The sequence below is a fragment of the Notothenia coriiceps genome, unplaced genomic scaffold (genome assembly GCF_000735185.1).
Source record: "Notothenia coriiceps isolate Sejong01 unplaced genomic scaffold, NC01 NC01_scaffold00014294, whole genome shotgun sequence".
Taxonomy (NCBI): domain Eukaryota; kingdom Metazoa; phylum Chordata; class Actinopteri; order Perciformes; family Nototheniidae; genus Notothenia; species Notothenia coriiceps.
In genome coordinates, this window is record NW_011346995.1 from 1 (window position 1) to 11450 (window position 11450).

General features: G+C 39.3%; 1 protein-coding gene across 1 annotated transcript in view; it reads left to right on the forward strand.

Moving 5' to 3' along the window:
• The first annotated feature begins 1704 nt into the window (after nucleotides 1–1704).
• vps50 (VPS50 EARP/GARPII complex subunit) overlaps nucleotides 1705–11450 on the forward strand; it is a 46130-nt gene continuing 36384 nt past the window's right edge. The window contains exons 1-7 of the mRNA XM_010774642.1: nucleotides 1705–1794; nucleotides 2003–2097; nucleotides 3692–3790; nucleotides 5483–5573; nucleotides 7013–7195; nucleotides 9217–9335; nucleotides 10608–10714. Coding sequence (XP_010772944.1) covers nucleotides 2045–2097; nucleotides 3692–3790; nucleotides 5483–5573; nucleotides 7013–7195; nucleotides 9217–9335; nucleotides 10608–10714 — 652 coding nt within the window. The 5' untranslated portion in view covers nucleotides 1705–1794; nucleotides 2003–2044. The remainder of the gene's footprint in view (nucleotides 1795–2002; nucleotides 2098–3691; nucleotides 3791–5482; nucleotides 5574–7012; nucleotides 7196–9216; nucleotides 9336–10607; nucleotides 10715–11450) is intronic.

The following is an 11450-nucleotide window of genomic DNA, read 5'->3' on the forward strand; positions in this document are numbered from 1 at the left end:
AATTGTAAAATATTTGCCTATGGATGTCAGTAGATAAGTTTTGGATGCTTTGGTTCTGTCGCAGCTTGATTATTGTTTGGTTATATGGTCTAGTGCTGCTGAAAAAAGATTTAAAACAAACTAACAGTAGCACAAAATAAGGCAGCATGATGTGCACTGCAGTGCTCCTACAGAACCAGAGTCACTGAAAATGACTGGAGACACTGAAATGGTAACTGTCAGACAGAGGTCAACTTATATTTTATTACATGTTGTCAGTAATATAATATTACAGTGACTCACTCACCAGATATATTATCACAAAGGTTTATAGCGCAATATGCACAACATAACTATCAAACACGACATACAATAGAAGGAAGGTTTTTATTACCCAAATCTAAATCAAATATGGGACAGAAAACAGTCATGTACAGAGCCATGATCAGCTGGAACTCTTTACTGGTCCACATCATTCAGGAAAATTCTCAAGTACATTTCAAAAGGTTGCTAAAAAAAATATTTCAGTATTATAAAGTCAATTTGAACTGTGCCTGCGGCTATGTATGCATATGTTATTATGTACACTTATTTGTGTTTACTTTTGTTTGGCCTTAGGATGGCGATAATTGGATGACCATTTTAGTTTTCACTTCATACGGCACTGTAAATTGCATGCAATTATGAGCTGTTTTGTTTTGTTTTAATTTTGTTGTATGTATGTTTTGAGTGTGTGAGGACCCCAGGAAGAATAGCCAATGCTCATGCTAGTGCTAATGGGGATCCTAATAAAGACATAAAGACATATCATAAGAGGAAATAGGAAGGGTATATTTCAAGGTTGTTATGTAAATAAGTTATTGGGCTTTTTTCTTATCAACTTAGATTTGTTAGAACATATTTTCAACTTTTAGTGACTGAAAGCGGGCTTATTAACACATGAACACTACTGTGTAATATATGTTTACAGATATATTTAAGAAGTACAATACAAGACAAGCTCAAGTTTCTTTTGTGGGCCGCATTCCTTTATACTTTTTGAATTTTCTCAGAGCCGATTCAAAATGGCCCACGCCCCTGTAGTAGCCTCTTCAGTGTCTGCTACACATGGTGTTCAAAGATCGGTGAGAAGAGAAAACACTAAAACACACAGAGAGGAACCGTGTTCATTGGAGATGTTGATTTATGTTCCGGCTGTCTGACAGTGACCAGGTCCTTAGCACATAAAACATGTCTCAGTGTATTTTCATATTGCGTTCTCGGTAGCTGTCAGTTCTTCGCTCTCTTCAGGGACTCTGTGACCTACACTCTCAAATGATGTGAAATGCAGACTTTACAAGAAGTCTCCTAGTCTTCAGTTAAAATTCAGGCTGTCTACATTGTCATACTAACAATGAAGAACAAATCCCACACAGATCTGCAGACCAACGTGACCACATTCCCCTGATCACATTGAATGCACCGGATGAATCACATTATCAAATGGATTTTTTTTCCATTTGCTTCTTCATCAAATTTAGGAATATATTTCTTTATTCCTCTAGGACTTCTGATTCATGCTGTTCACATATCATTGTGCAAATGTCTATTAAAAAGTCAATTAAATCCGTTGAGTCATGCTGGAATGAAACAGTCAAGCAATAGATAGATAAAATGGAAAAAGGGGGAAAGGTAAATGTATCTGTCTCCTTATTTAATCCGTCTGTGTGCTTTTTTTGAACACCCCTAGGTGACGCAGCAGAGTCTGATGAGTCGGTGGTGGACCGCAGCTATGTCAAGAAGAAGCTGGAGCATGGACTGACACGCATCTGGCAGGTTTGAAGAAATTCTATCTTATATCATCTCTCTATAATATCTCTGTTTTTGCCCACATACTGTAGTCTTCACTCCAGATGATTGACATGACTTGTGGGAGTATTTGTTCTGTTTTATGTGATGTTTAAAAAAAAATTGTGTTCATGTTTTTATTGTTGATCCGAAGATAATTCACTAATCACTTTTCCCCTGTCATGTTCCTCCCCAGGACGTCCAGTTGAAAGTGAAGGCCTATATCTTGGGGACAGACATGTCTAACTTTAAATACGATGATTTCATCGTGGTACTTGATGTCATCAGCAGGTACGCCGCAGGAACAGAGCAATCAGCTCATCCTTGTTTCCACTAATTGGCCATCATTATCTTGCAATCACTGTCCCTTTCGCCGTCATGTCTTATTCGATTATTATCACATTTTTTTTTTCAGGTTTTTATACTCTGACATGCAGTCTTTTTTTTCTCCCTCTCTGTGACTGACTCACTCAGATTATGCAAACTTAATTACACACAAACACAACATGCTCCTTCGTCCAATTAGATAATTATCATTGTTTGTTTACAAGCACATCAAAACAGATTTTATAATGCCAGTATGTCCAAACCTATTAACACGCCACACTTTGATTATGTTAACTCTGATTATAGTAGTGAGTGATACTCCAGTTATTTTTGCATTTATGGACACCAAATAAGAAGTATGCTCGCATTCATCTCATTTCTTGATTTGCGGTCGACCTGTGCTGCTCAGCCCATTATGACTGTATGTGGGAGTGAACCTGTACATTGTCTGGAACAGTTTGTGGGTGGAATAAAGATTGATGTTTTGTTAGAAGAAACCAGCATATTCCAGTAAAGGTCTTTAAGTTAACCTTAAATCATGGGCATTTATTTGTTACATCGAATTAAACTTTTCTAACAATGTGTGGTTATGTAAGAAATGTACATTTACTTCTATTGATTTAATGAAGTCACTGCCTGCGTTCAAGTTATTATCTGTGCACATACTGTATAGGACATCATCTAAAATAGCTATTTGACGAGTCAGCTACCTGCAAATATCCAAATATTTCCTATGGTTTATTTTAGATGAAGTCTTGTGTGGTCCTTTTCTTTCTTCAATACCCGTGCAAACAGCACATTGTCTGTCCCTTGACCGGTTGCCAGAGCGAGTCTGTTTACATCGTGTCTCTGTGCCCCTGCTGGCTCAGCTGTCAATCAAACACACATGGCAGACTTCCTCCAGAGGCTTTGAGGCTAAAGGGCAGTTTAAGAGCATTTAAAACACAGCTTTTTACATTTTTGACTGCAGAAAAACATACAATATAGGAATTATCTTATGAAGTAGCGGACACAATATAGGGATAGATTAAAATTAAAATACATTTTGTAATAAAAACCTTAATATTAGGACTTTATCTGCCAATATGTTCGGCGTGATGATATATGCTTGGTTACTTCCTAAATACCCCACAATACAAGACTCGTTAGGTATAGTCAATTACATTTATATTATAGAAAATAATACGTTGTCTCTTTGATTTTGAAAAGTTGTATAATTTAATACTGGACCAAGCAGGCTAAATGTGTTAGTCTTTGATCAGCATGCTTTTGTGGCGATATTCCAATAATTGATCGTTTTAAGTGTATTCAAGCAAACTTCTATGAATTTTTTCTCTTTGTTTTTCTCTAACTTGCAGTGACTGAACCATTATGGGATGGTATGATAGATAGTCAGTATCAGTAGGCAGCCATTAAAGAGTCCATTTGTTCTCCTTACACCCGGTCTTCTCACTAGTACATCATTAATTGCAAAATGTCTTTGTTTTATCTCTTCTCTCCTCTTCCTTCATCATTATCTGTCATTATTTGTTCTTCATCTAACAACCTCTTTCTCCAGGTTGATGCAGGTGGGGGAGGAGTTCTGCAGCAGTAAGTCAGAGGTCCTGCAGGAGTCTATCAAACGCCAGAGTGTCAACTACTTTAAAAACTATCACAGGTAAGATGTCTCCATTGCTTCTGGATCCTCACCTGCATCATGTGACAAGTGCACATTCTTCTCAGTCAGTGAGCTGGCAGAGTCGGTTGTGTGTGAATAATTACATGGATGAATCTGATGTGCTTTCCCCGTTCCACATGAATTGGAAGAAAGTTCTTGAGACATTATTGAATGACACTTTAACAGCAGGTTGCTTGACAGAAACTTGTACACACAATCACGACCACTGGCTGCTTTCATTATGTTCTATTCCCAGCGCAACCCTCTTCGTGGTAGATGTATAATTAGACGGTGGATCTCACTGAGCTGGAAGCACATGTACCGCTTGATTACATAACCCCCTGCCAGCCACTTGAATATGTATGCTTTGACACATACAGCGTCACACTGTCACATGTGATCTTATTAGAGTTGTGTCTGCATGTCAAGAATCATTGATATGATAATTGAATGCTGATTAGCTTCATTCCTGTGACGCAGGAGGGAGACAGTCATTTTAAGGTTGGAGGTCATCTCAGTGTGAAATTGTCATTTGAACTGAAAAATGGAGCGGTTGAGGCAAAAGAAGAAAAAGAGGAGGTGGAGAATGGCAGACAGCATTAGAAGGACATATTCTACCCCCCCCCACTGTGTCCGTGTGCACACTACGGGTGGCCAGCAGCCTTCCAGCGTGCATCATCTTTACATTAGGTTAATCTTCCAGCCGATTTACAAACGGATTGTGCATCAGTGAACGTCGGCTGGCTGAAGCCCACTCATCGTCCTCAGGGTGGGTTTGTTTTTGGCCCGAGGTTTCAAAGGATAGAATAACATTGTCAAGGTTTACTATCAATAAATATCATAGAGCTGTGCCAATGGTAATTTCTGCTTTTGTTAACTCATTGTCCATGATTGATTGACAGGTTTATTTGTAAGCTTCAAAGGGTTATGGCTAATATAATGGAACTAAATGGCGCTCAACTTATGGTTCTCAAAGTGCCCAAAACATACATGATGATATATAAGCTGTTTGGTACAAGGTTAGGGCTATTTCCTTTCTACCGTGCTATATCCATGAACCACATCATCGCGGCAGAGGCTCATACACCCTCTTTGGAGGTTTTTAGTTTGGAGAATAATTTTTGATTTCGGGTAAACCATACCTTTAATATATTTTAATTGTCAATGCATTTTATGGTAGGGTTATGATAGGATATCAATCCTGTATTTCTGTTCCACAAGACTTCCCTGTCCCTTGCCTCTGCTACTGATCTTTCACTTTCACTCGTACTTCAAACACCTTTAAGACATGAGCTACCGCTGTGTTTGAAGTCACGACTGCTCTGACATTTCCTCATAGAAAAGACTTCATATTGACCTAGCTGGTGACCATCAGGGTGACTGTCTTGAGCTGTGATGACAGCTAACATAAAAACATGTTACACTCACCTACTCAAAGCTCACAAACACACACACGCACGCACGCACGCACACACACACACGAAAACCTCTCCTTTTTCACAGTGCATCCGTGACCTTTGCAGGTTCTTTTATGTCAGAATATCTTATCTGGACTCTGGCTGCATGTAAACAGACTTGGACATGCTGCTGGCATGAGGTCAGTAATGGACATGTCGACTTCTCCTTTTTAACTGTTGCCTCTTCTTATCATTCCCCATCCCCGCTCCTTTTACTTTCTTCTCCTCCACTCAGGGCACGACTGGAAGAGCTGAGGATGTTTCTGGAAAATGAGACGTGGGAACTTTGCCCAGTCAAGTCTAACTTTAACATCTCCCAGCTCCATGTGAGTAAGAATCACATCGCTGAGGCCAGAAAATGAAGCACGGTAGCTTTCATTTATTCCACACTGTCACTCATCGCCCCCCCACATCACTGTGAAATTTGCATCAGGATATGAAACACAGGGGATCCTGCTCAGTGATTTCTGTGTAGGTGTGGGGGTGTGTGTAATTTTGTCAGCCTGTGTATAAACATATATTCCACTGCATGTTATATAACAGAGATAACGAAAATATGGCTGTTGGGACTGATGCAGTGTACAGTATGTTAGATATTTTTATTCCCCATACTCTTGAGCGTATACATATGAAACATTCAATATCAGACTAAAGTACATCGCATAAAGACACCACCTACATACTGTACATGTATTGTAGTCCCTCATGGATTCAACCAACTCTAAGAAAACTGCAACATGTTCAACTCACTTTACCAAAATACAGAAAAGATAAATGGAAATAATTAGATGTCAGAAAGATTCATGGAATTCATTCATATTCTTGTTTTTCTTCATGTCTGTCTTGCTTGGGCACATTTTGCAATAAACACGATTGCCAAATAATTAGCATAATCAACCCACTGCCAGAAGAATATTGTTTGTGTACAGTACTGCATGGTAAACAGATATTATACCTATTAACCCTTTAAAACCTGCTGGGCACTAACACTAACTAAGTGTTTTAACAGACTGCAATTACTATTCAAATATATATACATGATCTCATTAGATATGTAGTAGATATCTGGCCATTTTCAAAAAGAATGGCTTTTTGTAAATATAATTCAGATACAATGTATATAATATTCCTCATATTTAGTTGATTTTGTTCTGAATTGTTAAACTTAGACCGACATTTTAGTTGTTTACCTCATCTTATGCCTGTTTCTATCTCTAAAGTTTTCCAGTAACAGTCAACCATTTTTGACTACAAATGATTCATTTGAATTTATTTCGGTTCTTAAACTTGGAGCGTTCCCCAATTAATAAATATAACAGGAAAGTTTGATAATAAAATTAAAACCATCTACAGCCTAAGGAGAGCACATTGTTGAAGGTCAATAACTTGAAAGAGAACAAACTGAAAAATCATGCATGAACAAGCATGATTCTTTGCAAGCAGGTAGTTTGTTTATGCCTTTGGGCCAAGATATTTCAATGAGAACATGCACCAGGAAACTGACACGATGTGTTGTTCACAGTTCTCCAAAGTGCATTTGCTGCCTCATCACAATTGCTGATTTGCCAATGCAGCCATTAATACTAGGCACAATGTTTGACTGTAGACTATTTGTAATGTAATTATGTTAGATAAAACAGGGCAAGTTCTGAAATGTTAATTAATCTAAGCCTTAGTTTCTCATATGTGCCTCAACAGCTAACTTTACCGAACCTGAACAAACATCTGTCTCTATTCTGTCTCCTTCCGATCTCCTCCAATCCAGGAGTTTAAGTTCATGGGCCAGTGTCGTTCTCCGTCCGTTTCCCCGAGCAGACAGGCCGTTTCCTCCAGCAGCCCGGCTCAGGACGAGCTGTCCCTGTTTCAGCAGTTTCTTCAGGAGGGAAACCCCTTTGAGCTGCCTACTGAAAAAGAGGAGGAGACAGAGGACGTGCTGGCATCCAACGGGGTAAGAGGAGACTTCAAACACTTGCGTCCAATTGGTGCCTACTTTAGTATATATAATCACTTTTACCAGTGGGAATGATGTGTAGCCCAGTCTCTCTTAAGTATGCAAAAGCATTGTTATACATGGTATACATGGATCACAATGGTATTTATAGTGGTAGGTAAATCACGCTCTTATTCCTTATGTGAACAAATCATATCTGAGGATTCAATTAAGTTGTTAATTTCCCCAAGTTGGATACATTATTATGTATAATTAACAAGGCTACCTGTAGGGCTGCATAACCAAACAAGTTAATAAAAAGCCGGGTTGATTAATTGGGACATCATCATTGGGGGTCATTAAGTTGTTTACAGACGCTCCCAAGCTGTCATCACCCTGGCCGTAACAAACCTCGATTAACAGTGAGGGGCCAGTAGTGCAGGACATGCCATGTTTAGTATAACACGCTAGCTCAATGTCTGACATGTAATATAAGCTGTTAAAACACAAATGAATCTATGGGTAGTGTCATTGGCAGGGCATATAATAAACCTATGATATAACATACAGCTTCTCATCCTTCAGGATTAAACGTTTTTCCTAAGCAAATTATACCGCTGTTTTAGTGTTGCGTTTAGTTTAGTTTATTTATAATAATTTAAGCACTCAAATAGGCACATCAGAAGTATTCAATAAACGGTAAGTCATTTTTTTGAAAATAATGACAAATCAAAGCAAATGTATAACCAAAAATGTTGGAGGGGAGAGAGCTCCTTATTCTTTTTCTACGAAAGCCTGATTCACGGAACGATTAAGCAATGAGCTTTTCTGCAAATGCCTCTTTAAACCCAGAAGTGAAGCCTAGCTTGATCTGGAGGGGGGCAACAGGTTTTTGTGATCATAAAAAGGACATTTAGAATCAATAAACATCTTGCAATATGTGCATTAGCAAAGTACTCTTAGCAGCTACGCTTAGTTTAAGGTCCCTTTAGTTGTTTTTAAAAGAAGGGTTCTTGGCTTTGTTATCCCACACACCAGCACTTGTGTCTCTATGAAATACCCATTAAAGAGTAGAAAGTCTTGGGTAGCCTTTGGTAAGCAACTGGAGATCATTATGGTAGGGGTTGCTGCTAGCTAGACAGGTTAGCTACTTGCTAAGCAGCTAGCTAAATTGAATCTCTGCCTTTCTTTGTTAGAGACTGATGTGTTTTTACCCCACTAGTTCATTTTCTTCAAGAGAGAAGAACACACACCTACTCTTTGTCAAGGCTTCTACCAATATAGGGCTCAACCAGATATCTATAACATTGCTAAAGGGAAACCAGTAATAGAACCTGGTGCTGTGGATGTGCTATTCCTGTGACTAATATAAACATCAGTTTTTCTTTCAAGACGTATGTGTTGAATAAAGCAGTATTTATTTTCAGGAATTGGGAGAAGAAATTACACAGGTGCCCCGATACCCTGACAGATCAACCACTTTTTCTATATATTGATATATTTTCCTTCCAGGCTCAACATCAAAAGCAATATTGCACTATCTAACATGTCGTATAGAAGCTTATAGAAGCCCTGTCCTGGCTGCCCCTAAAGCTTGTAATCCTTCCCATATGGCTGTGCTGTGTTCCCTGAGCATGCAGTTAAGGACAAAGAAAATATTGTCTTATTTCACGGGAGCTTTAACCAGCCTCTCCTCTGGGATGTGAATTCATTTTTTGCTTTTTGTCCGCAAGCCAGTCATTTCATGGTTATGCACCCATTACAGCTAAAATATGGGGATGTTATACTTCATTTTCAATTATTCTTTTATATAATTTAATCACAGCCCTTTTACAGCGCTTTCAAGTAGGCCGTTTTTATTTGATGACACAGTTTCTCATGGCATATTTTTATTTGAACACTTGTCTTTCACAACAGGTGATGTCAGTAAAAGGTGTTTGACTTGTTTCTGAATCCCTTTACTCTCATCATGTCTTCTTTGCCCTGGCCCAGTTCCCATTGTCTCACATCTGATCTTTCTCTCTTTTCCAACTCTCAAGTACGAGTCAGACGAGCTGGAGAAGAATGTGTATCAAGAATACGACAGCGATAGTGATGTCCCTGAGGAGCTCAAGCAAGACTACGTTGACGAGCAGACGGGCGATGCCCCCCTCAAGAGGTCAGAGGTCACATTGTTATTTCGCCACTCAGAAATACAGCTCAGGGTATGACATGTGGAGTTATGTGGTATATCAAGGTATCCATCTTTTACTTTCCTGGCTTTTTCCAATTTATGAAAGCAAGTAAACAACTATCATCACAAAATAAAATAGTATCGTGATGATCTTTTTTAAAGGTGGTTCTAAAAGGATGTGAAGCATTATACTACTTCTTATTCATTTAGTCATGATAATTGTATCTCCCCTTTCCCTAACCCTGCTAAGTAGGCTACAAAGCTATTTGTATCGCCATGAAAAATTATCTTTCTTCCCACCTCCGCCTACGTCATTGGTGAGCATTGATAGATTCATTTCTGCTTTTAAAAAAAAAATCAAAGGCAATCATGCTCCTCCTCAGACTGAGCAACATGAGTTATTTTGACTTGAGTCAGAAATTTGAATGGAATTGAGGAAAGTTTAGTTGTTATGCTTTTTGTTATTAGAGTAAGGGATATATAATCAAAGCAAACAATTACCACCTTAGATTAAAAGTCAGCATGATGGAGTGTTCAATTTTATAACCTGCCTTGTTCTGTTTTTTTCAGTTAACTATGAACGACTGCATGTGTATGTATGTGGTGGACTGAATTATTAAGAACCTACTATTGTGTGTGTATTACACTGAGTTTGACCCACAATCCCATTACTTATTCAGTAGCTTGTCATTACAGAAGCACTTTTATAATAATAATGTATTTTCATATAATGTACAAAGGCTTATTAATGGAATTGTAAAGTTTGTGCCCCGCGTTAAGTCTTGTTATTTCAAAGATATGACATGCGTGATATTTTTGCCTCAACACCCCACGTTTGATTTCCTATTAGGTACCTGTATTAACCTAACATTAGCCTATAGCCACTTAAATGCTAATTTCCCATTCTTAGGAGCGGGAATCACTAATGGTTAATTATTGAATGAGTCGCATGGTCACATCCAATAATTAGGAGGCCGATATAATGATTGCAGGCTAATATGGCTGGATGGGCAGTGTCAGGGGTCTGGTGCTCCAGGATCAACAGTTCAGAGACTTCACCACCAGGGTCCCTCTGTGGCCCCTGCATTGTGTAATGGGTTCTGATTGATCCATTAGAAGACTGACCTGTATTAAGGTGTTTGAACCTGGCCATTCACTGCTCACGATTAGTGATGTTAACATGTATTACTCAGTCTCTGTTCTTCTCATGACTCTGTCCTACTTCTGTCCCTCACTTCCACTTCCTGCACACATCAGTGCGTCCAGAGAGACTATAAGAAGCAAGAAAAGGTCTGACTACAACCTTAATAAGGCCAACGCGCCGATCCTCACAAACACCACCCTCAACGTCATCCGGCTTGTCGGTGAGTTCTGCACACACACACACACCACACACACACACACACACACACACACACACACACACACACACACACACACACACACACACACACACCCCCCCCCCCCCCACTGTCAGGCCTACCTAGAACAAAATGACTCAGGGTGCATCTGAGATTAGAGAGGGTGCAGTGGTAAAGTGCTATTTTTATATGTGGGGAGTGGACCTAACACCCTCTAGGGGGGTCCTCACCTCCTCTAGGGGGGTCCGGGGGCATGCTCCCCCGGGAAGATTTTTTAAAAATATTGAAGTTAAAAGCATCAATCTGGTGCACTTTGAGAGCAACATTAAGATATCTATGGATACATCTCAACATCCATATGAAACAGACCTGGAAACAGATTTACTATTTCTTTATGGATATTTTACAAATCACTCCCCTTTTAAGACCGAAATGTCTTCATGCATAGCAGAAGATGGAATCTTTTTTACATGAATATTCCAGCCAATCTCTGTTTTGAAACCATGAGCTGCAAAATGAGCGCCTTGCCCCACTGTACAGGCGAGTTGGGTACTTTTTTAAATATACCTGGGCAGGCTCTGTTTTGCCGAGGTCCTCTGGCACTTGCGGGCCGCCGAGGGGTGGCGAAATTTGGGGCAACGAAGACGGCTGCGGCTGCTCCGCCTCCGTGGGCATAATAAAGTTACTTACCGTTTAAATTGACCAAATAAATGCAGCAGACAATGTTATTCAATTACAA